General features: G+C 40.4%; 1 protein-coding gene across 9 annotated transcripts in view; it reads right to left on the bottom strand.

Annotated features, from left to right (window-relative positions):
- CHRDL1 (chordin like 1) overlaps positions 1-26893 on the bottom strand; it is a 112269-nt gene that overhangs the window by 23299 nt on the left and 62077 nt on the right. For 4 of the 9 annotated variants that reach the window (XM_022556730.3, XM_022556733.3, XM_089904178.1 and 1 more), the window contains 2 exons: positions 24485-24630; positions 22955-23048 (listed from right to left, as the gene is read on the bottom strand). The exons of 1 other annotated variant lie outside the window; for it this stretch is intronic. In XM_022556730.3, the coding sequence (XP_022412438.1) occupies positions 22955-23048; positions 24485-24630 (240 nt within the window). Of the gene's footprint in view, positions 1-22954; positions 23049-23564; positions 23568-24484; positions 24631-26893 lie in introns of all 9 variants that reach the window. 4 more of the 9 variants (XM_022556734.3, XM_022556731.3, XM_089904177.1 and 1 more) reach the window with 2 other exon arrangements.

Genomic DNA, 26893 nt, shown 5'->3' with positions numbered 1-26893 from the left:
TGACCCAACAAGCAGATGGGAAGAGCTCGGTCTTAGAGATATTTGCACCACTCTAAATGAGTACTATTTGTGTGTGTGTGTGTGTGTGTGTACCTGGTTGAGGATAACCCAATATCTATTCAACCATATATTTCATGGGATAACACGGAATACAAAAATGTATAAACATTAAGAATTTTCTATTCTAATTCATCTCCCAAGCTTTCAAAACCTAACTCTAACTAGTAATGTGTTACTGGTTCAAGTACTGTTACTGGTTTAGGGCTGGAAAAAGACCTCAAGATTAATTTGATACCAATATTATCATCGGGTAGCGACATAAAACATAGCATGGCTTTAACCTCCATGATTCAAAGATCATCTTATGGAAAAAAATTACGAATTTTGAAGATTTAACTATGATTGCTACATTCATCTTCCTAAAACACCACTTTGATTATATAATCGTATCATTTCCTGATCAAAAAAACCCTCAGTGGGTCCCCATCTAAGACTATCTATTATCAGCCCCCACCTCATCTTTACTGAGCACCTACCTCCGACCCAACTATCTTAGCTACTCTACAATGGGAACCCTTTGACCTCTTTACTCTTCATTGAAACTGTGGCCCCCATTCTTGGTTCCATGTTTTTGCTCATGCTATTTTTCTTCTGAAATTACTTTCCCAGCTCCCACACTCTGTAGCTCCTGTATGACTATAAAAACCATGAAGGTTTTCCTCCTCTACAAAGTCTTCCTCAAGTTCTCTCACATATTTCTGATTGCCTAAAGGACTTAGCATTCTGTAGCCTTAGAGATGTACAGGACTTCAGGCATAATTTTGTCCAACTGTTCCATGTAACAGGTGGAGAAACCAAGGCTCAGAGAGAGCAAGGAGCCATTTACCCACATAGCGAGTTGATGAGAGCTTACAACCCAAATCTCAGATTTCCTGGTTCCCAAATAAGTATGTCTCTTCTATAAGAGCAGGGTTTATTATTTGTGTTATTAATGGCTGTATCACCATGATCTATAACGGTGCCTGACACATAATAGTCACTCAATAAATACTCATCAAATGATAGGTTTGGGAGACCTTCTCTTATTACCTATCTAAAATTTCAAATCCCCTCTGATACTTCTTATCCCCCCTCTTTGCTTTTTGATCTTAGGACTCAACAGTATCTTACAGTTTATATATTTTATTTGTTGTCTTCTTTCTCCCACTATAACTCCCCTATGAGAACGAGGATTTTTGTCTATCATGTTCACTGATGTAACCCGCAGCACCTAGAACAGTGCTGGGCACATAGTACTTATTCAAAATTTCTTGAATGAATGAATACTTAAACAGTTTACAATATTTTCTTCTGTTAAATGTTTCTTGAGCCTGCCTTGTCTCCCTAAAGAGACTGTAAATCCCTTGAAACCAAGGACCATGTCTTAGACCTCCCTCTGTGTCACCTATATCACTGGTTCTCAAAGTGTGGTCTCCGGACCAGCAACATCAGCATAAATTGGGAACTTGTTAGAAATGCAAAATTTTGGACCCCACCCCATACCTAGTAAGTCAGAAACTCTGGGGTGGGGGGGTCAGTGATCTGGGTACACATCAGGTGCTCAGTATATGTACTGAGTTGAACTTCAGTAAAAAATACAGAATTAAGGACTTAGCCAATAGCATACTGGCCTCTTCCTGGTTATTCCATGTCTGAGTAAAGATGGTAGACAGAGATTACACTCAGACTATCTGGAAACCCTGACTAACTTTGTAAGAGTGAAGATGCTTTCACCTTTGTTTATGTCAAAAAATAATGCCCAAGTCATAATGGCCATCATTAAAAAGTCCACAAATACTAAATGTTGGAGAGGGTGTGGAGAAAAGGGAACCCTCTTACACTGTTGATGGGGAATGTAAATTGGTGTAGCCACTATGAAGAACAGTATGGAGGTTCCTCAAAAAGCTAAAAATAGAGTTGCCATATGATCCAGAAATCCCACTTCTGGGTATATACCTAGACAAAACTATGATTCAAAAAGACACATGCACCCCAATGTTCACAGCAGGACTATTTACAATAGCCAAGACATGGAAACAAACTAAATGTCCATCAACAGACGAATGGATAAAAATGATGTGGTACATATATACAATGGAATATTACTCAGCCATAAAAAAGAAGGAAATCTGCAGCAACATGGATGGACCTAGAGATTATCATACTAAGTGAAGTAAGTCAGAAAGAGAAGTCTAGACAAATACCATATGATATCACTTATATGTGGAACCTAAAATACAACACGAAACAGAAACAGACTCACAGACACAGAGAACAGACTTGTGGTTGCCAAGAGGGAGGTGAGGTGGGGGAGGGAAAGATTGGGAGTTTGGGATTAGCAGATGCAAAACAGTATACACAGGATGGATAAACAACAAGATCCTACTGTATAGCACAGGGAACCATATTCAATATTCTGTGATAAACCATAATGGAAAGGAGTATGAAAAAGAATATATATATATATATATATATATATATATATATATAACTGAACTGCTTTGCTGCACAGCAGAAATTAACACAACATTGTAAATCAACTATACTTCAATAAAATATTTTTAAAAGAAAACAATAATGCCCAAAAGTCAGTTAACATACATTGAACACTTCTTGGGTGGAAAACCTGATACTAAGGCAGAAGGAGAAGAGAAATCAGGGCTGGACCTTTGCCCTCAAGACATTTACAACCTGTTTGGAGGTGACAGGAAATCAATATAGAAAAGAGCCTAAAAAACACACGCACAGAGTAGCAACTGGAAACACAAATGGAATATACGTGCTTAGGAGGTATTGAATGTGTGGAGTGAGCAGTCAGATGTAATCGTGGAAAGCATCCCCAAAGAACTGTTAAGTCATGTTTTTAGAAGTAGATACTGCAGGGTATAAACAGTCATATGGGCAGAAGGTATTGCCAACTGGAGGGAAAGGCATTTGCAAAGGACCAGAGCTTTGGAAATAGCAAGTCACACAGTGGACACAGCAAGCAAGGTGTGGCTTGAGTGGAAACTTCAGAAGTGAAACAAGAGAAAGGGGGCTGGTGGAGAGAGAGAAAGGAAAGGAAGGAGGGTGGGAGGGAGCAAGGGAGGGGGACGGGTTGTTGAGATAACAGGGTGGTAAATAATTCCTGTGTGGACTTTGAAAAGATGCTGAAGGATTCATATTTGATCCCGTTACCAAGTTTTAGGTAGAGGTGCATATGGTATAAATGATATCTGTGGAAGCTTATCCCGGCAAGGGAGTGCTGACTGGTTGGGGAGTAATTGGAATCTGGGAGGCCAACCAGGAAGCTATTGTAGTAACATGTGATAGGCCATGAGAATCTAGATGGAGAAGAAGGGGTGAATCACACTACTGCAGATAACAAGAAAATGATAAGACTCTGATGGAATATTTGATAAAGGAGGAGGAAGGCAAAGGAGAAAGTATAAAATGACTCTAGGGTTGCAATCTGAAGAGCTGGGGAATGGCGCTGCCCTCGACAGTGACTGAGTGGGTATGGACTTGGATTTACTTGTTCCGTTTTAGCTGGCAGTGATGGGTCTAAGCTATGTCCTGAGCCAAATGAAAATATGGGACCAGAGAGAAGATTTGAAACCAGAAAAGATTTGCCAGCAAAATGGCAAAACAAAATGTAAACGCTATAGTGTGTGGTTTCAAGCCTAATCAAAGTAGCTGAAAGAGAACAAATAACAAAAGAAAAATGAGACAATAGCTCTCCTCATGAAATGCCCTTTTTAAATGTAGATTTAATGATTGGTACTGACATGAAATGTTTATTCAGCATGACCTTCTAAGAAGCTCAATTTATTGCATTTAGACCCTAGAGTCTTAAAAGGGCTTTTAAAGAGTATCTTTAAATACTTAATAGTCCAGACAGAATCTTAAAGCAATACAGAAGCATACAGTCCCTGTTAAATAAGCAGAGAGGCAAGATAGCAAAGCAACGAGGCAAGTCAGTTACCACACAGACTATTAAATACCCTGTAATACAAGTTCAGATGAATGCGTCATAACCACCTAAGCATTTGCAGACAGTTATGTGTACCTAAATTTGAACTATTTCACTTCATCAAAAACTACTGGAGCCATTACTTCCGTGTGTGTGTGTGTGTGTGTGTGTGTGTGTGTGTGTGTGTATTCTCTCAGTATTTTCATTGCCTTTGAGCTTTCAAAGACTTCAAAATGGCATTCTCTAAGCTTGCACGTTCTATAAGTAGCCACTAAAGGTTTCAACATTTTAGTTATTTTATACATGAACCATAGTTAAACTTGAATTATCCTCTTCGATGTTCACATTAGTGGTTCTTTAGACTGGGGCAGGGTCTATCTGAAGAGCTGAAAATAGGTTGGTCCATTTACAATCTTATACCTTATACCTTAGATATTATAACTTAGATATACATACATAAAATACATAAAAGAAAAAAGTAGGCACCAAAGCCCTAAAAAAAACCTGTTTCTGTGCTTTTTTTCCTGATTCACTGGACAAATTATCTTGAGTGAGAGGAAGCCTCTTTTTTCAGCCAAGTCATTAAAAAAAAAAAAAAAGAAAAACAATGATTCTAATGGAGACAGATGGATTCTAGCTAATTCCGAGAAGCAACAAGATGTAATTTTAACCAATTTTTAAAACCAAAACGAAAAACAACTCTAGTGTACTGTATGTCAAACAATATTCATTTAACCTTAAAAGCCACATGTGTTGTTTATTCAAACCTCAATTATACTCTGAGTGGTACCCTATGGAGATGGAATGGCTTGGCTTTCTGGTAATGGGAGAAATGGAGAACAAGTATTTGAAAAATGGTCAAGAGCTAGGCTAAAATTCAGACTGTTTATAACTCCCATTGCTCCCATTAATCTCCGGTTGGCCGGAGCAGGTCACAGAAGTAAACCCTGTTCTCTCAAAAGGACTAAGTGTACAATGAGATTATGAGATACCATGAAGATAAACCTCAGACAGCAAAACTACGCCAGCATGTGGCCACTTCTGAACCACACACAACATCATAAATAGGGTGCCCATAGGTCCTGATTTATCTGGGACAGCCCAGTTTTATGCCTGTTTCTCTGACAGGCATAATTATTAAGATTGCCTCTCTCACTTTCAAAAGTGTCTCGCTTTGGACAATAAATTATATGGTTACTCTAATCATAAGGCAGATAGAAATTTTAAATGAATCCCCGAGACAGGGGGAAGTGATCTCCGTGACAAGGGAAACTGATCTCTGTATTTTCAGAGGAACAAGTTGAAATCAGCAGAATCAAGGCAAATGGTTAAGGGTTTTTGAGGAAAAGTGGGAGAGGGCAGAGAGGAAGAAACTGATGGTGAAGTCTCCACCTACTATGTGCCAGGTTCCCTGGTGGGCCACTTTACAGCCAGTATTCAATACCCAAGCTGGAGACGAAAGAGGGGGTGGAAGCAGATGGCTCTGGGGAGGCTTCCATCAAATATCTACTTCTACGAATTCTGTGGAGAGGGATCAAGCATGCTGAAATTTGAGGGAAGCTTTAAAGAACACTGGTATAAGGATTCGGCATTGGTAGACATGTGAGCTCCCAATAATGATATATAGTATTGAAGACGCCCTCCAGTGTCTCATAAAGTGGACAGTCAATTTTTTTAGAAAATACCTTGTTGTCAAATAAAGCACTTTATTGCCTGGGCTGCCAATACAAGCTCTTAGCATTTTAAACAAAGTATCTGCTTGAGAAATACTAAGACACGGACAAGGGAGGTGGGGGGGGCTCCTGCCCACAGTGGCAAGCCAAATCCAAAGAAGAGTACTAAAGTATCTAGAAAAATCAGAAATGCGTGTTTTTTTAAAAGTGCATTGTGAGAGTGCATATGTTTGCAGGAAGGCATCATGGGAGAGGGAATAAAGCAACTTAGCCAGTGCCCACGACCCACATTCTGCTCTTTCAATGGAGATGTGGTTAAACAGATCCAAGTTCATGGTTAGAAATGGGATCTTTGCGTCCCAGAGTGGTCCCAATGAATCTGCTGGAAGTGTTAGCATATCTGGCCCCTGGGAGCACAGTCATCACAAAGTCTGCTCCTCCCGGTAGCCTCAGAGTTAAGAGTGCCGGAGGTTGCTTCACACCCCCAAGCTGAGAGGCAACATAGTAATAACGGCGAAGAAAACAGCCTGGAGCCAGACTGCGTGGGTGCAAATTCTGGCTCTTCCCCTTCTCACCCGTGTGGCTCTGGGCAAGTGAATGAACCTCTCTGTGCCTCAGTTGATAAAATGGACACAATAATACATATCCCATAGGGTTGTGAAGATAAAATGAATTAGTATATGCAAAGAGCTTAGAACAGCGCCTGGTACACTGTTATGTCAGTGTTAGCTATTATTCCCCCTCCCTCTTCTTCCCATCCTTTCCCTCCACTTCTTCCTTCTTCTCAAGAGTAGCTTACAAAGGGGAAAACTCAACTTAAGGGACCCTCACAAGGGTACTATGCATTTAACAAAGGAAAGCGTCTGTATTAAACAAACAGGTGAAGCCTAGCAGAAAGAGAAAATTTATGCCCACACCCAGAAAAGGAATAATATCATTTCTAAAGTCAGGGTCCTGGAGATACCCAAATAATTAAAATGGCTGCAGAGATTCCTCCAGCTCATTCCTTCTAAACTAATGATTGGACTTCTCATCGTTATGCTAGTCCTCTCCTCCTTTTCATCTTTATTTAGAAAAGGAGTTTGCGTTTTAATTAAACCCCTTTTTCTCTCTTGGCTTAAAGTAATGCTTGAGAGGACAGATATCTGCTTCTCTGGGAGGCAGTGCAATTTACATACTCATAAAGTGGAGTGGTAAAACTCCAAGTACCCAAATAAAGTACAGTCCTGTGCTACCACATTCATAAATGGAAAATAGCAAGCACGATGGAAAAGGGAAACTCAGTGATCCACCAATGTTTACTGTCTTGTCAACCTGGAAATGAAAAGCAGTCAGTTTAAGGTCCTTCTTCTTTCCACTTTGGCTTCCTGGCCCCATCCAAAGAGGACTGGACTACTTGGTGGGAGAAGGAGACGTGGGTCTGGTTTTAATAGCCAAAGCTAAGGGAAAAGTGGATGTAGCTATTCCAGCAATTTGCTTAAACCAACTGGACAGTTATATCAATTTTCCACTTTGCCTGCACCATGGAGACCTGGACTTTGTAAGTTCTTACAGTTATAATGTAGATAATATTCAAATATGATTCCTCTGCCTATCACTCTTCTTTCTCTTTTTCCTCTGTTTATACTGTCAGTCAAGAAATCAGATTAATTTCCACAAATGTTGCAGTCTAACTTCATGAAAACTATTCTAATAAGAGTAATGGGCATACCCAGCAGTGTGTTTCTGGGCAGTCATGGTATCCCTTGAAGCAGTTAGAAGGACAAGGCTGAAAGAAGAGTGGCTTTAACCACCCGTGAAGAAATAATTGCTCTGAAATGCTTCACTGGGAATTTCTTATTTTTATTGTAGAGCCAGACTCATACACACATGAAAAACCCTCCAACCCAGCAACAGGATGGGGCATTATTGACCTTGACAGGATATCCCAGATGGCCAGTTAAGAATCATCACTCTTAATTTGTTAAACTCAGTATGAAAGTCAGTGCTGTCCCATCCACTGTCTGAGGGGTTTTCTGTCCAAGAAGAAACATTCTAGACATAAAAGACATGCCAGGAAGGAACATGATGACCTCAGAGGGGTGGGAGTCCTGTGATAGTCAGCAAGCATGTGGAGGTGAATTCTGAGTGCAAGGGATGGAAAGAGAACAAAAACCACCTGAAAGTTTCCATAGGAGGAGAAAGCTTCCAGTTGCGGTTTAGAAGAAGAGGAGAGGTAGACAAGGACAGAAAATCCCTAAGATGGTCCCTAAGATGAACATGAATGACTCACTTTTGAAAAGGAATTACTAGTGGTAGTCAGACTCTTCTATAGCTATGAAAAGATTGGAGTGTTTCAATACATTTTGAAGTTTAGGTGACACATACAAAGTAGTGTTTCTCATTAGCAATGTTTCCTTCCTATCATTATGACCAGGAGATGGTAGTGTTTCTGTAGAAAATGTGGGCAAAACCAAAAAGAGCTCTAGACTGATACGTGAGGATCTATTTTTGGAGTGTTATTTTCTCTAGTTTCCTGTGATTTTGAAAACTTTGAAAAATTTGGTAGATTTTTGTGATGTTAAAAAAATCAAATATCTCACACACCACTTCCCTCGAGATCTCTGGGTTCCAGCCAAGATGGCGTCTGAGGTGTAATTTTGCTGCTTTTTGGAAAGAGAAATCAAGAGTCTTACATAAAATGGCAGTTGTCTTGAACACTGACAAATTGCCTTTAAACAGTTGCTTCCAGTTTCAGTCACCTTGAAGGAGTTAGCAAAAATATCTCAATTTCGTAAAAAGAGATTCAATTTTCATGCTGGGCTCACTGGAGATGTTTTGGAGAAATGGGCTTGGGATGAGTAAATTGTGAGGTCAGTTATTTCTCCTGCCTCCCTCCCTAGCCAGGACTGCACTTGGAGTGCTTGTCAAAAGCTTTTCATAACTGTGGCTCTCTTTCCTTTTAACAAATCCATCACAAGCTATATACTTAATACTATGCTAGGGGAAAGAGAGGAAGAAGATGGTCCTTTCCTTATAGAGCTTCCCAGTTGAGGAGCCAAGATCCACAAAACAGTGAACAGTACAAGAAATATTTTTAAATGCTGTATTCTACAATCAGACCAAGCCCTGAAAGTGGTCAAACAAGGAGACCAATGAGGACTAGAGTGATCAGGTAAGGCTATTTAGAAGAGATGCAATGTCAGCTGGGGTCTTGAAAGATGGGTAGGATCCTAACTGGTAGAAGAGAGGTGGGAAACTATTCCAAGCTTGTGGGGAGTAAGAGTCAAGAGAGGCACATAACAGGAGGTAGGATCAAGATGGCAGCATAAGAAGATCCTGAACTCACCTCCCATGGGCATACCAAAATTACAGCTACTTACAGAGCAACCATCTCTGAGAGTGACCTGAAGACTAGCAGAAAAGATTTTCCATAACTAAAGATATAAAGAAGGAACCACAACGAGACAGGTAAGGGGGTGGAGATTCTGTCTAGTTGGGACCCACGCTCCTGGCAAGGCGACCCATAAGTGGGAGGGATATAAACACAAATGTCCTACCCAAGGAGTGAGGGCTCCACATTGGACTCCCCAGCCCAGGGTTCCCACACCAGGAAGACAAGCACTCAAAACATCTGGTTTTGAAAACCAGTGGGGCTTACATTTAGGAGAGCTGGAGGGCTGAAGGAAACTGAGACTCTGCTCTTAAAGGGTGTGTGCAAAAATTCATTCACTCCAAGTACCAGCACAGAGGCAGCAATTTGAAAGGCACCTGGGTCAGACCAACTTGCTGATCTTGGAGAGCCTCCCAGAGAAGCAGAAGGCAACTGGGACTCCCCTGGAGACATAGATGCTGGTGGTAGCCCTTACTGTAAGCTCATTCTACTGTGCTGATACTGGCACTGGCAGATACCATTTTGGCATCCTCCCTTTAGCCTCTTGGCGCTGGGGACCGCCCAACCCACCAGTGCACCCATAGCAGTTGTGAGCTACCAGGTTGCACAACCAGCCATGCCTGAGGCCCGCCCTACCCACCAGTGTACCTGCAGCATTAAACATCACCAGATTGCACAGCCAGCCTGGCCAGGGTCCAACCATGCCTACCAGCGCACCAGTAGCAGTTAGCTTTGCCACAACTGCATGTAGCCCATACAGGGGACACCCCTGGATCATCTGGCTCTGGAGACCAGAGAGAACCATGCTGTTGGGTCCCATAAGACATCTTTTACATAAGGTCATTTCTCCAAGATCAGGAGACATAAAGTCCCTACCTAATACATAGAAATAAACACAGATAATTAGGCAAAATGAGGAGACAAAGGAATATGTTTCAAACAAAAGAACAAGACAAAAACTCAGAAAAAGAGTTAAATAAAATAGAGATAAACAATCTACCTGATAAAGAGTTCAAGGTAATAATCATAAAGATGTGCACTGAACTTGGGAAAAGAATGGAAGAACGCAGTGAGAACTTCAACAAAGAGTTTTAAAATATTAAAGAAAAACTATCAGAGCTCAAAAATACTGTGACAAAGCAAGAGAGAGGCATGGACATATATACACTACCAAACGTAAGGCAGATAGCTAGTGGGAAGCAGCCACATAGCACAGGGAGATCAGCTCGGTGCTTTGTGACCACCTGGAGGGGTGGGATAGGGAGGGTGGGAGGGAGGGAGACACAAGAGGGAAGAGATATCGGAACATATGTATATGTATAACTGATTCACTTGGTTAGAAAGCAGAAACTAACACACCATTGTAAAGAAATTATACCCCAATAAAGATGTTAAAAAAATACAATAACTGAAATGAAAAATACGCTAGAGGAAATCAAGGGTAAATTAGATGATACAGAAGGATCAGTGACCTGGAAGAAAGAGCAGTAGTAATCAACCTAGCAGAACAGAAAAAGAAAAAACAATTTTTATAAATGAGGATAGTTTAAGAGACCTTTGTTAACAGCTTTAAGTGTACTAAAATTCACATTAGAGGGGTCCCAGAAGGAGAAGAGAGTGAGAAAGGGGCAGAAAACTTATTTGAAGACATAATGGCTGAAAACTTCCCTAACCTGGGGAAGGAAACAGATATCCCGGTCCAGGAATCACAGAGAATCTCAAAAAAGATGAATCCAATGAAAGCTACACCAAGACATATCATAATTAAAATGGAAAAAGTTAAAGGGAAAATTTTAAAGGTAGCAAAAGAAAAACAACTAGTCACATACAAGGGAAAGTTATCAGCTGAAGTTTTAGCAAAATTTGCAACCCAGAAGTGGGTGGCAAGATATATTTAAAGTGCTGAAAGGAAAAACTTTACCACCAAGAATACTCTTCCTGGCAAGGTTATCATTCAGAATTGAGAGATAAAGCATTTCCCAGACAAGCAAAAACTAAGAGTTCATCATCACTAAACTGGATTTACAAGAAATGTTAAAGAGTCTTCTTTAAGTGGAAAAGAAAAGGCCACAACTAGAAATAAGAAAATACATAAAAGAAAAAAAAATCTCACTGGTAAAAGCAAATATATAGTAAAGACAGTGGATCAGCCACTTAGAAAGCTAGTATGAAGGTTAAAAGACAAAAGTTATAAAATCAACTATAACTAAAATAAGTAGTTAATGGATACACAAAGTAAAAAGATGTAAAATATGACATCAAGAACATAAAACATGGTGGGGGGACAGTAAAAATGTATTGCTTTTAGAATGCATTGAAACTTAAGTGACTATCAGCTTAAAACAATCTGCTGTATATCTAGATCAATATATAAACCTCATAGTAATGACAAACCAAAAACCTACAATAGATACACAAAAAGTAAAGAAAAAGGAACCCAAACACCACACTAAAGAAAATCATCAAAGCACAAGGGAAGAGATTAAAAGAAGAAAGGAACAGAGAGAACTACAAAAACAACCAAAAAAGCAATTAACAAAATGGCAATTAAGTACGTACCTATCGATAATTCCTTTAAATGTAAATGGTTTAAATGCTCCAATCAAAATACATAAGGTGTCTGAATGGATGAGAAAATAGAACTCATCTATATGCTTCCTAGAAGAGACTCACTTCAAACCTAAAAACACATAGGCTGGAAGTGAAAGAATGGAAAAAAGATATTCCATCCAAATGGAAACAAAAAGAAAGCTGGGGTAGCAATACTCATATAAGATAAAATAGCCTTTAAAACCAAGACTGTAAGAAAAGACAGAAAAGGCATTACATATTGATAAAGGGGTCAATCCAACAAGAGGATGTAACACCCACCAATATTTATGCTCCCAACATAGGAGCACCTGAACATGTAAAACAAATATTAACAGACAAAAAAGGGAGAAATTGACAGTAATACAATAATAGTAGAGGACTTTAACACCCAACTTACGTCAATGGATAGATCAACCAGACAGAAAATCAATAATGAAACACTAGTGTTAAATAACACTTTAGTCCAGATGCACCTAATAGATATATACAGAACATTTTATCCCACACCAGCAGAATACACGCTATTTTCAAATGCACATGGAACATTCTCCAAGAGTGATCACATGCTAGGACACAAAACAAGTCTCAATGAATTTAAGAGGACTGAAATCATACCAAGCATCTTTTCTGACTAAGCGGTATGAAACTAGAAATCAATTAGACAAAGAAAAGTGGAAAAAAACACAAACATGTCAAGGCTAGACAACATGCTACTAAACAAAGAAAATCAAAGAGGAAATTTAAAAATACCTTGAGAAAATGAAACTGACAACACAACTTTCCAAAGTCTATGGGACACTTCAAAAGAATTTCTAAGAGGGAACTTTATAGTGATACAGGCCTACCTCAAGAAACAAGAAAAATGTCAAATAAACAATCTAACCTTACACCTAAAGGAACTAGAAAAAGAGGAACAAAGCCCAAAATTAGTAGAAGGAACGAATAAAGATCAGAGTGGAAATAAATGAAATAGAGACTTAAAAAAATAATAGAAAAGACCAATGAAACTAAGAGCTGGTTCCTTGAAAAGAAAAACAAAATTAGTAAATCTTCAGCCAGACTCATCAAGGAAAAAAAAGAGAGGGCCCAAATAAATAAAATAAGAAAGAAAGAGGCGATGTTACAGTTGACACCACAGAAATACAAAAGATCGTAAGAGATTACTATGAACAATTATATGCCAGCAAATTGGACAACCTAGAAAAAATGGATAAATTCCTAGAGACACAAATCTCCCAAGACTGAATCCGGAAGAAACGGAAAATCTGAACAGACCCATCACTAGCAGTGAAACTGAATCAGTAATCAAAAAACTCCCAACAAACAAAAGTCCAGGACCAGACAGTTTCACAGATGAATTCTACCAAACATGTAAAGAAGACTTAATACCTATCTTCCTCAAACTATTCCAAAAAACTGAAGAGGAAGGAACACTCCCAAATTCATTCTATGAGGCTAGCATTAACCTGACACCAAAACCAGACAAAGACACCCCAAAAAAAGAAAATTACAGGTCAATATCCCTGAAGAGCATAGATACAAAAATCCTCAACAAAATACAAAATGCCCACTCTTGCCACTTTTATTCAACATAGTAATGGAAGTCCTAACCACAGCAATAAGACAAGAAAGGGAGACTAAAAACATCCAAATTGGAAGGGAAGAAGTAAAACTGTCACTATTTCCAGATGACATGATACTATAAATAGAAAACCTTAAAGACTCCACCCAGAAACTCTTAGAACTATGGCATTTTTCACAGAACTAGAAAAAATAATCCTAAAACTTGTATGGAACCACAAAAGACCCAGTATAACCAAAGCAATCTTGAGAAAGAAGAACAAAGCTGGAGGCACCACACTCCCAGACTTGAGACTACGCTACAAAGCTATAAGTAATCAAAATAGTATGGTACTGGCACAAAAACAGACACATAGATCAATGGAAAAAATAAAGAGTGCAGAAATAAACCCACACTTATATGGGCAATTAGTTTATGACAAAGGAGACAAGAATATACAGTGGGGAAAGAGAGTCTCTTCAATAAATGATGTTGGGAAAACTGGACAGCTACATGCATGAGAATGAAACTGGATCACTTTCTTACACCATATACAAAAGTAAACTCAAAATATATTAAAGACTTAAATTAAGACCTGATACCATAAAACTCTTAGAAGAAAACATAGGCAGTATGCTCTTTGACATCAGTCTTAGCAATATTTTTTGGATCAGGCAAGGGCAACAAAAGCAAAAATAAACAAATGGGACTACACCAAACTAAAAAGCTTTTGCATAGAGAAGGGAACCATCAACAAAAAGAAAAGGCAAAAAAAAAAAAAAGAAAAGGCAGCCTACTGAATGGGAGAAGATATTTGCAAATGATATATCTGATATGGGTTTAATATCCAAAATATATAAAGAACTCACATATCTCAATATCAAAAAAAATCATCTGATTAAGAAATGAGCAAGGGACCTGAACAGGCATTTTTCCAAGGAAGACATAGAGAAGGCCAACAGATACAGGAAAAGATGCTCAACATCACTAATCATCAGGGAAATGCAAATCAAACCACAACGAGATATTACCTGACACCTGTCAGAATAACTATTATGAAGAAGACAAGAAACAGTATGTGTCGGTGAGGATGTGGAGAAAAGGAAACCCTTGTGCACTGTTGGTGGGAACGTAAATTGGTGCAGCCACTATGGAAAACATATGGAGGTTCCTCAAAAAATTAAAAATAGAACTACCATACAATCCTGCAATTCCACTTGTGGGTATTTATCAGAAGAAAATGAAAACACTAATTAGAAAAGATACATGCCCCCTTATGTTCATTGCAGCATTATTTACAATAGCCAAGATATGGAAACAACTCAAATGTCCATCGACAGGTGAAGAGATAATGAAAACATGATACACACACACACACACACACACACACACACACACACACACACTGGAATATTACTCAGCCATAAAAAAGAATGAAATCTTGCCATTTGTGACAACACGGATGGACCTTGAGGGCATTTTTCCAAGTGAAACAAGCCAGACAGAGAAAGACAAATGCCATATGATCTATTCTATGTGGAATCTAAAACACAAAACAAACAAACAAAACAAAACAAAACAAAACAGAAGCTGACCCATAGATACAGAGAACAAACTAGTGGTCACCGGAGTGGAGGTGGGGTGGGGTATGGGTGAAATGGACGAAAGGGATGAAGGGGTACAAACTTCCAGTTATAAAATAAATAAGTCAAGGAGATATAATATACAACATAGGGAATATAATCAATAATACTGTAATAACTTTGTATGGTGATAGAAGGTTACTAAACTTACTGTAGTGATCAATTCATAAGGTACATAAATGTTGAATCGCTATGTTGTACACTTGAAACATATAATATTTCATGTGAATAAAAAAGAGAGGCACATAACAGGGCTAAAGGTGGGGAGGAACATGGCATATTATAAAAAGAGAAGTGTCAGCCTAGTGGAGAAGGTGTGTGTGTTGGTGTCAGAGAAATGAGGATGGGAAGTGGGTTAAGGAAGGGTCCGACTGTTTGACAGAGGGCCTTTAAAAACAAGCTGCAGAACTGAGATTGGATAATATGGTAAGAAATGGTAGACACTGGCCAACATGATCAAGCAGTTCCTTAAGAAGTGAAGTCTGAACTTGAGTATATGCAGCGGGTGCAGTGTAGGAAGGACAGTATAGATACTCCTGCAACATACAGTGGCTGGTTTCACAGTGGGATCAGAAGTCGAGGATCCTGGGAGGATAGGACTGCCACCAGTTATCCCCCCAACTTTTGAGTCAATCCTCCTACACCCTGCGAATGCAGAGAGCAAAGAGGAATATGGTGTGAGCTGAGGCCGGAGAGATGGTCGTCTTTAGAGTCCTCCTTCACCTCTCTGAGTAGATCGACCCCTGTCCATTACTGGCTTTTGTAACACCTTTCCTTTGCAGCATGTGGCACAGTTGCGATTTTATATTTACTTGTCTCGACATTTGATAAATGTCTGTCTTTCCCACTAAACTCCGCAAGGACTGGTTCCAGTCCCGGTCTGTTTTGTTTACCACTGTATCTCCGGTACCAGCACAGTGCCAGGTACTCAATGGTTGCTCGACAAATGTTTGCTTAATGAAAGAAGGTAGACATTTATACTCGGGCCTCTCTGAGCCTAGAAAGAGAGAGTGTTCCCCTATGGTTGGGAATGGGTAGGTTGAGGCCTTGATGGGGAAAGATGGGCAGTGTGGTTACTCTCTTGGGATTATCTGCCTATACCAGTGTGCCACGCATGTCCTCTCTTTCCCTTTACCCCCCTGCAGGAGGAGGGGCTCTTGTCACACTCCTCTGGATGGCTCCCACAAAACAGCATAAGAACCTGGGACTCCAGAGCCAGGCCAACAATGTTAAAATTCTAGCTCTGCCACTTATTACCACGTATCCTTGGGCAAATCACTTAACTCCTCTGCCTCAGTTTCCTCACCTGTAAAATGAGGAAAATAATAGTCCCTACTTTGTTGTGAGGAGCAAATGAGCTGTTACACACATAAATGCGTAGACCACTGCTTGGCACAGAGTAAGTGCCACATATGTACACTGTCTACCAAATGCAGGCTTGGCTCTCAATACAGCCGATAGCTTACCGAAATATGTCTCCCTGGCCGAGAGTCCAAGAACACAGCCTTCCCTTTGCTTTGGCAAGATAGGAAGAAGACAAGCAGAAATGATCAACGGTGGAGGGAAGCTGGGTGTGGGTTTGGGTGTGAGGCCTGCCTGCCCAGAATGTGGCCGTGGTACAGTCTCTGAAGAGATTTTCTTCTGATAAAGTTTCCCTTAAGGTTCCAGTGGCTGTTTGCACTATGCTTCCAGTCCAGATGAGGTTTGCTGAAATGCCAGCAATGACACACACCCTGCCAACACTCTCCTGACTGTCCTAGCCTCAAAGACATGTCTAAACAACTGAGGCTAGGGTTTAGATTCAACCCATGGCTAAGATTGCTGCCTGACCCAGGAAGTGACAGTGCAGAGAGCCCGCTTCAATGGGGCCCTTTATATGAAGCTTTGCAAGTTCAGCACTCAAAAAGGTTATTTCTTCTGTGGTATTTTGCCTGCAATTAGGGCAGCCAGCATAGGGGAGAAGTGTGTCTGGGTTGTCTGCTGTATGAGTAATACGCTTATACAAGGTATACCTTTGTTAGAAATGTCATTTCAACAGAAAAAAAAATAACTAGGTGCTCCAGAAATAAGGACTTCAAAGGAGATTCAATCACATTATATACAACTGAAACATATAAAGAAATTAAAGACAGAGAAAAAAGCATCAATTTTATGAAAGTGTAGGATTTAGTCTTTAGAGGGAAAGATGAAAGAGAATGGTTTATTTAGGCTGGAGAAGAGAAGGCAAAGAGAGAACTTAATGAATTGTCAAGTATGTGAAGGGGCAATACATGATCAATAACAACTAGCTTTTACCCGTTGCTTCTGAAGACATAACAAAAATAAAAGAAATTTAAATTGTGACAAGAGAACCGTTGAGAAGATGGTTAGTCCCAGGATGTGTTGCCATGAGAAGGACTAGAAATATAGTTCTTTATATGGAGATTAAGTAACCAAAAAGGCAAGACTATCAGAGATAGAGAAGGTACAATTCTACTTAACCCCAGGGTAATAAATAGAGTCATTATTATATAAAATATAATAATGATCACTTGTTAAGCAATAACTCTGTATTGGACTTTCTCCTAGCTTCTATGTCATCTCAGTTAATTTTTATCACCTTTCCATAGCTTGTAGATATTATAATTATCATCTTCACACCTGAGAGAACCGAGGTCCTGAATGGTTCAGTGTCTTGCCCAAGGTCACATCACTAGTGGGCAGTAGCTCTGCCAGGTCAAATCTATGTCCTTCTGGCTTCACAGCCTATCTCCTTTGCATTATATTGCCGACTGGATGGAATAATATGTCTTTTTGCAGTTTCCTTTCTTTTATTAATTGCTCTTCAGTTTAGATTTCACATTATTTTTCCCCAAGCAAAATCACCTTAGCCCAACAAATGGATTGTAGCAATTATCTGGTTATATTAGTAACTACGTGTACACCTCTGCTAAGAATGAACTCTCCTGGGTGTGGAGAAAAGGGAACCCTCATGTACTGTGGATGGGAAAGTAAATTGGTGCAGCCACTATGGAGAGCAGTATGGAGGTTCCTTAAAAATCTAAAATTAGAGCTACCATATGATTTAGCAATCCCACTCCTTGGTATATATCTGGAAAAGACAAAAACTCTAATTCGAAAAGACATGTGCACTCCAGTAGCCAAGATATGGAAACAACCCAAGTGCCCATCAACAGAGGATTGGTTTAAAAATATGTGGCATATATATATATATATATATATATATATATATATATACACACACACACACACATATACAATTCCATTACGTATATATAATGGAATATTACCCAGCCATAAAAAAGAATGAAATATTGCCATTTGCAGCAACATGGATGGACCTAGAGATTATCATAATAAGTGAAGTAAGTCAGACAGAGAAAGACAAATATTATATGATATCACTTACCTGCAGAATCTAAAAAAATAATACAAATGAATCTATATACAAAACAGAAACAGACTCACAGACACAGAAAACAAACTTACGGTTACCAGAGGGGAAAGGGGGTGGGGAGGGATAAATTAGGAGTATGAGATTAACAGATACAAACTACTAACATAAAATAGATAAGCAACAAGGATTTACTATATAGTACAGGAAACTATATTCAATATCTTTAATAATAGCCTATAAGGGAAAATAATCTGAAAATTATATATATAAAATATATAACTGAATCACTTTGCTGTACACCCGAAACTAACACAATATTGTAAATCAACTATACTTCAATTTTAAAAACCGGACTCTCTTCCTTTTGGAACAGACTCAAATTAAGTTGGGGCAAAGATTGAGAAAGGAGGCAAGGAACAAAATACCCAGCTTTACTGGCAGAAATGTCACAGCTGTACTGAGGGACAGTACACACACTGTGAGAAACAGGTATGGAAAGATCCAGGGCCTTAGTGAAGCATAAATCAAATTAAGCTGCAACTAAATCCACAGTGACTTGTGAGGGCTGGTACAAACAGCATAGTAAAAAGGATGAGCATGTACGGGTACTACGAATAAGGTAATTTCTTTCTAAAAGAAATATTAATTAGAGTGTGCTAAAGTGAGGTAGGGAAGAAAAAACAATGTGGAGGATCGGGAATGACAACAGGTAATCTCCTACTGACCATGAACCAATGTATAGCCAGTACCATCTACCACAGTCAATCAGTAATTCAGAGGAAGAAAAAACACAAATAATATCCTATTTGAGTAGCATCTAATTCAAACCGTGACTAACTTTCTGGCAATATTTCCAAGCTAGTGTGCATTCATTCAAATAACACCTACTCTGTGCCCGGTGCAGTGGGGGGAAAAAAGATGAGCCCAAAATAGTTTCTGTCTTACGGAGCTTACACATTAGTAGCGATGATAAGACATGGGCACACATAATAAAAGACAAAATGTGCCCGGGTGATTAACTCTACTGAAGAAGCACAGGTGAGGCCCTGAAGAGTCAGAGATGAGGGAGTTTACTCCTAAATGATAGGGTTAAAAAAAAAAAGCTTCCTGGAGGAGGTGGCATTCGAACTGGCCTCTGAAGGAGAAGCAGGATTTAGGGGTGGAGAAACTGGAATGAAGGTGGGAATGCAGAGAAGAGACAAAGGCCTTCCGGCTAGTATTTATTCAAATGTAACCTGAGGACTACCTGTGTTAGGATCCGAGGAGGCTGCATTTCAGCTAGGTCTTCAAGAACTGGCAGGATTTCTACAGGCAGAGATGGAGGAAAAGGATTTTCCAGAGAAAGGCAACATTCCCTCCTCTCAGGGTTACTGTACATGTTAGATATAACCTAGAAAGCCGTTTTGTCTCCTTTTCCTCCCAGCCTTATCATGAAATGGCTGCTGTTCATTCACCCCAAACTGGCTTGCCATATGGTTGGAATTAGATGTTCTGACCAGAGATTGACATTGGTTACTCTTCTATTGGCTTACTCAGGTTTCAGACTTTTAATAGGCTCAGTTTAAGTGTACTAAATTCAGATGTAAAGCCATCACTTCAGGCCACTCCCAGTCATCTATGTGGTCTTAGGAATGGTTTCTCAAAGTCAAAGTCTATGGACCACCTGCATCAGAATGGACAATGGGCCCTGTTTAAATGCACATCCCAGGGCCCCTTCCCAAGGCCACCAAAACAATCTCTGCAGTTGTGCTCCAGGGATCTGAATTTCAACAAGTTCTCCAGGTGATTCTGAAGCACACTAAAGTTTGAGAGATATTGAGGGCAGAGGAGAGAGTAAAGGCACAAAGGTAAGAGAACACAAGAACAATGTGGGTAGAACCTGAGGTGCAAGAATGGAAGAATGTGGGCCTATAAAGGTAACTTGAGGCTAGAGCATGAAAGGCCTTTACTGTCAGAGTCGGGGGTTGACAAGTACGCTGCTGGCAACAGGGAACCACTCATTTTAGCGGCAGAGTGCAGTAGTTAAAAGAGCCTGGAGTCTGGAGCCAGACTTCCAGGGTTCAAATCTTAGCTCTTTGCCTCACCGGCTACATGACCTTGAACAAGGATCCTAACCTCTTTCTGCTTCAGTTTCATCACCTATAAAAAATGTGGATAACAATCATACTCCCCACACAGGGTTGTCATGGGATTAAATGAGTTCATATCTGTCAAGTGCACAGAATTGTGACTGGCATAGAGTAAGCACGATATGTGTCAGCATAAAGCCTTCCGAGTAGGGGTGTAGCACGCTTAAGGCTATCTCTTTGAAAGATTAAGCCGGCAGCAATGTATAGGAGTCAATTACCTATTTGCTACCAGCAAATCCTATAATCTTTTCCCTCTAACTCAGTGGCTCTCAACCTTGGCTGCACATTGGAATCACCTCCCTCACCACCACCCCCATCCCCAGTCTGGACATAAATTTACCAAAATAATTCCAATATTCACCCATAGCCGAGAACCAATGCTCTAAATATACAGTCTTCTCTCAGTATCTGCGAGGAGCTGGTTCCAGGACCTTCATGGATACCAAAATCTGAGGATGTTCTGTCTCTTATATAAAGTTGCGTAGTATTTTCATATAGCTTACATGCATCCTCCCACATACTTAAATCATCTCTAGATTACTTATAATACCTAACAGAAAGTTAACGCTATATGCATAGTTGGGAGTACAATGTAAACACCATGTAAACAGTTGCCATCACATGGCAAGTTCAAGTTCTGCTTTTTGGAACTCTCTGGATTTATTTTTTTCTCCGATATGTTGGAACCATGGTTGGTTGAATCTGTGGACGTGGCACTTGCAGATATGGAGGGCCTACTGGATTTCAAATTTGTCCAACTTTCGTTACTAGTTCTCACTATATGCGAGACAGTGTCCTAGGTCCTTTTCCTGCATTATCTCATTTAAACCTCACAACCATTTGGAGGTAGGTGGTAACATTATTGTCACTGTAAAGATTGTTAGAAAGGTGAGTACATCCTGTCTCCTGATCACCCAGCTAGAAAGTAGCAGGGCTGGGATTAGAATCAAGGTAGCCTGGTTCCAGAGGCCCCCAGTCTGAACCACTACCCTACACTGTGTCCCCAGACCAGAATCCCACTCTCTCATACCAGAGAGACTGCTAAACCCATCCTCCTGGTCTCTCCACTTGTCTTATTTCCTCCCTCCAGTCTAGTCTGGACACAAAAACAAGTGAGATCTTTTAACACATCAACTAGATCATGTCATGCCCTGTGCACAACCTTCCCGTGGGTTCCCAATGCACTTAAAAATGGAAATCCAAATTCCTTCCCATGGCCTTGAAGGTCCTGCATGGTCTGATTCCTTCCTGTTCACCTCTCCAGTCTCATCGCATGCCAGTTATGACCACAATCACTATATTCCTACCACACTGGTCCCTAGGCTCCTTGAATGCTATAAGCTCTTCCCTGCCTGGTCCTTTGAACTTTCTTTTCTTTCTGCCTGGAATGCTCTCCTCCCAGGACCTTTGCATGGATGACTCCTTTTCATCTTTCAAGTCTGAGCTTAAATGTCATCTCAGAGAGGCCTTTCTGACAATTCAACCTAAACGCCTTCACCTCTTATTTTCTATCTTGGTCCTTTGTTTATTTCCTTCACAGTACTCACACTGTTTATATTTAGGTATTTGTTTGCTTGTTTGTTTATTATTTGTCTTCTCAGGTAAAATGTGAGTTCCATAAGAGCAAAGAACATATCCTGGCTGCTACGTATGCCACATACGGTTGTACAGGTTGTGTCCTGCACAAGGGTGCCTCAGCTAAGGAGGTACATTCACAAGGATCTTCTGGTGAAATGGCAGTCAAGTATCTTAAGTAAGGGGATCCTTTCTGTAATTCACATAAAGATGCCATATAGTCCAGCAGTGCCCTGTATGTCTACTATATTTACCATTATGCATCCAGCTTCTAGCACAGTGCCAAGCATATAGTAGACATTCAATAAGCACCTTGGATGGAAGGAAAGAAGACAAAATTAGGAGGGAAAGGGGGAAAAGGGGGGGATATAGAGGACTGCTGATAGATTTGGTAATTTGAGAAGAGGCAATAAAAGAGAAATTAAAGGTGATTATGTTTGATCTTGGAAACCTAAAGAAAAAAAAATTGGTACTGTCATCAAAGAAATGAAACCCAAAGAAGAGAAAACTGGCTTGAGAAGATGATGATTCCATTTTGGATATAATTTGAGAAGACGATGCTTTCCATTTTGCTTTTATTAAGTCTGTCACCACTTTACTGTGGGATTTAAAAAATACACCTACATCTGCCCTGCCTAATCTTCAAAATGGTCACATCAGTGCTTTGGGAGGCCCATTCTTCCTTCTAAGGCTGTGTATGGAAATGCCCTGTGTTTGACAATACAATAATGTAGGGGCAAAGCTAGAAGGGATTAAGGAAGGAGAGACAAAGATACTTTCACATTAGACGACTCTCACCCCTCTCCCCCGGCTGCACTCCAGGCCAGTGCAGTTTCTTTCAGGGAGTGACCCTTAAAAGCAGTGCTTTTATTTTTTCCTTTTGTGATTGAAAGCATCCTTAGAATCTAAGGCTACCATAGAAAATTCCCTTTCCCTAGGACACTGGACAGGTATTTTCCTCTTCTAAATCTTGCTACTCAGGATGGCGGCACCTGGGGTCTTGGGAAACAGGATACCTACCTCTGCACACCCGGCAGCAGGAGTCAGGAACAGAGACTGGGAATGCACAGGTTAACTTGGGGCAAGTCTTGAGACCACAGTACACATTGCCCTCCTGCCAAAGAGGAACAGAATTAAGGTCAGAAGGAGCTGCAGTACATGTAAAGGCTTTAGCTCAGTACCTGGGATGAGTAGGGGCTCAAACGTCCTTCCCCCATGCCCTTCCATAGTCAGTTGTATGCACTTCCTAACTTTTATGATGCGTTATATTTTTTCTATTTACTATTTCTCCGCGCCAGAGACTAAGTCACAGGAGATGGCAATTCTCATCAGGCATGCTGGTCTAAGATGAAACAAAGTAGTCAGCGTGAGGGCTGCCGTGAGACTCCAAACCACCAAATACAGTCTTGCCCCTCTCTTCTCTGTCCATCCTAGTCCCTATCGTGCTTCAGCTGGATGTTGGGGCTTTGGGGGAATGCAGATTTGCACAATAGCTGCCTTCCGTAACACTCACTAGAGTTCTCCCTTCCAAAACAAGTAGGCAAGCTCTTTGGGGTGATACAAAACTATAAAAGATCATCTGAATGGACAGCTCAGTCCAGCACAAGGCGAGGGAGAGGATCAAATGCACTTGCTGGTTATGTTTGTCCTTGCATAATATCCATTCCCTAAAATTCTGTGTTCCAAACATCATTCCTTGAGCCTTGATCTTAGTTCTTAGAAGCATACTGTTCTGGAGCTAGGAGGGTTCCTGAAAGGTCATTGGGGAAGCATGGCTACGACCAAATTCTCCCGAACTACTGAGATGCTATATTTTTACTAAAAATCCCTAAGCAAAGAGATTCTTTAGCTTCCCTTGTCAATCCAGTGTTTCATACCCTTTATAGGCGGAAAAGTTGTTTCTACATCTAACTTCACCCCCTCATACTTCAGCTTAAACACCCATTTTACTCCGTTTTTCTGGTTCTGTTTATTACATTCTCTGGGCCGCACAATTAGATGATGATGTAATCAGTATACCTCCTTCACGAAGTATACAATTCTTCTGACAAATAATGTCACAGGAATCACCATAGTCAAGCATTTGTCTAGAGACTTTTCTCATTGCAGGGCACCAGGAACTGACTGGTTAGTGGACTATTTCAGAGATGGGAACCAAGAGACACCCCATTTTCTTGTGAATTGGACTGAGTGGCCCCAGGTGGCGCCAGTGGCTTTTCCACCCATGGCATTTCCAAGGCTTATCAAATAACTGAGTTCTTCCGATGAAGGCTCTGGTGGCGTAATTATCGTGAAAAGAAGTACAGATCAAGATTATCAGCTCATTTTTGTCCTTTTAAGCAGTGCTAAAGTTTTAAGACTGGTATATGACTGGGTCTGACCTCTTCAACAGAGTTGATCAGGGTTGATTAAGGTCAGGAAGGTCATGATTTAGATGCGATTCATCTTCCAATCAAGCACCCTACAGTGTAGGCTTAAACTAAAAGTACAAGTATGGAAGCGCTCTTATTTGGGTAGGGGATAGCAGGACATTAAGATACAGGGTCTTACCGAACAGCTGCACTGTGTGCATTGGTTGGGTTGCCGGTTCTGAAAGAGCCCTTCAGCCATGAACAGCTCACCGTGTTGGTAAGTGGTCCCGTTGTACTCACACGACTTGCTGGTCACCTTATTGTTCGCTGGGGGTAAGGAGTCTTCTGGGACAGGGTGGAGAAAAACCACACCGAGTATTGGCATCATTGCAAAGAATTTCACAAATCCCAACAGCAGATGGGGCTGTACCACACGGAGAGAGTTAAAAATAGTCCCTAATTCAGTGGCTGATGACTTCGATAATATTAAAGCAGCCAGACAGGAATAACAAGTGACATGTGACTATCCATCCGTTCCTTCAAATTTGGGGCATTTATTGAGCACCTACTATGTACCAGGCACTGTGACAGGCACTAAAGAGATATCAGTGAAGAAGGACAAGGCCCCTGCCTTGATGGAGCTAACAGTGTTAGATGAATAAGGTATTAACTTGCCTGGAAGGAGGGAGTCTTTTCTGATAAGGAACCACCTATTATAACTACCCTGGTAACTTTAACCCCTCCCATGTTTTATAACACTTGGTATACGCTTGTATGCTTGTTCTAGCCTATGGAGTCTTTGCTTCTTTTTAGTCTCTCCACCAAGATTGCCCCCTCCTTGCCACTCTTTTCCACCTATTGAAGTCCTGTCTGATTCTGAAGGCTCAGCAAAAGTCCACTTTCCTCCATGAAGTAGTCCCTAACAGCTCCAGCCCACGATCTGCACCTCTCAAAGCATCTGATGTCTGAGGCACACCATTTGGCACTTGAATATTACTGTAACTCATATTTGCGAAGTATAGTCACCTAGCCAACAATTTACAAAGAGCTTTCACATACGTTATTACAATGGAGCCTCATAGGAACACCGTGAAGCAAGTAAGGCAGATTCTTATCTTCATCTTTCATTTGAGGGTGACAAGTCTCTGATGTTGAATGACTTATCTGAAGTCACAAAGGTAGTGAGTGATGAAAAAGGGAATTGATATCTGGTCCTCTGTCTCTAAATTCCATTTTTTCCTACCAACCCATATATACATTTGTATATATTGCTTTTTGAAGACTTGGGACTCCGCCTTACACGTGTCTTTCTCCATGGAGTCTGGCACAGGGTTGCCATGTAGCAAAAAGGTCAATGCACTTGGTGAGCTGACTCTAAGTGAATGGTTTCGAGAAGTCTTTTCATTGGGCTTCCTTAAAGTACATGCTGTGCACACACATACACACACATATACACACACCAAATATCAATGAACAAGTGCCCAGGTTCAGTGTACAAATTAACAATAGATAATTGTTATTATCTACAAGCAGAGCTTCGAAAGTACATGCTGTGGGATAGTGGAAGAACAGAAATTAGCGGAGTTGTGGGTTTCATTAGAGGGAGGCTTAAAAAGTTAGACCATCCTGGTAACTCTTCTACATTGTTGGTGGGAATGTAAATTGGTGCAGCCACTAGGGAAAACAGTATGGAGGTTCCTTAAAAAATTAAGAATAGAGTTACCATATGATCCTGCAATCCCACTCCTGGGCAGATATCCAGAGAAAACTCTAATTTGAAAAGATACATGCACCCCAATGTTCATAGCAGCACTATTTACAATAGCCAAGACATGAAAACAACCCAAGTGCCCATCAACAGACAACTGGTTCAAGAAGATGTAGTATAGGGACTTCCCTGGTGGCGCAGTGGTTAAGAATCTGCCTGATGGGTTCGAGCCCTAGCCCGGGAAGATCCCACATGCCACAGAGCTACTAAGCCCACGAGCCACAACTACTGAGCCCGCGTGCCACAACTACTGAAGCCCACGCACCTAGTGCCCGTGCTCCGCAACAGGAGAAGCCACTGCAATGAGAAGCCCGCTCACCACAACGAAGAGTAGCTCCCGCTCGCCACAACTTAGAGAAAACCGGTGTGCAACAACAAAGACCCAACACAGCCAAAAATTAATTAATTAATAATTAATTAATTTTAAAAAGATGTGGTATATATTTACAATGGAATATTACTCAGCCATTAAAAGAATGAAATATTGCCATTTGCAGCAAGATGGATGAACCTAGAGATTATCATACTAAGTGAAGTAAGTCAGGCAGAGAAAGACAAATATTATATGGTATTACTTGTATGTGGAATCTAAAAATAAATTACTGTACAAATGAATCTATATACAAAACAGGAACAGACTAACAGACATAGAAAACAAATTTATGGTTACCAAAGGGGAAAGGTGGGGGGGAGGGATAAATTAGGAATATGGGATTAACAGATACAAACTACTATACATAAAGTAGATAAACAACAGGAATTACGGTATAACACAAGGAACTATGTTCAATATCTTGTAATAACCTATAATGGAAAATAACCTGAAATATAAATATATAT

Source organism: Delphinapterus leucas, chromosome X (assembly GCF_059928025.1).
Source record: "Delphinapterus leucas isolate spDelLeu-1000000601 "Yukka" chromosome X, BTC_Dleu_Yukka2, whole genome shotgun sequence".
NCBI classification, from domain to species: domain Eukaryota; kingdom Metazoa; phylum Chordata; class Mammalia; order Artiodactyla; family Monodontidae; genus Delphinapterus; species Delphinapterus leucas.
The sequence above is the reverse complement of the archived record's forward strand: the minus strand, read 5'-3'. Positions and strand labels throughout refer to the sequence as shown.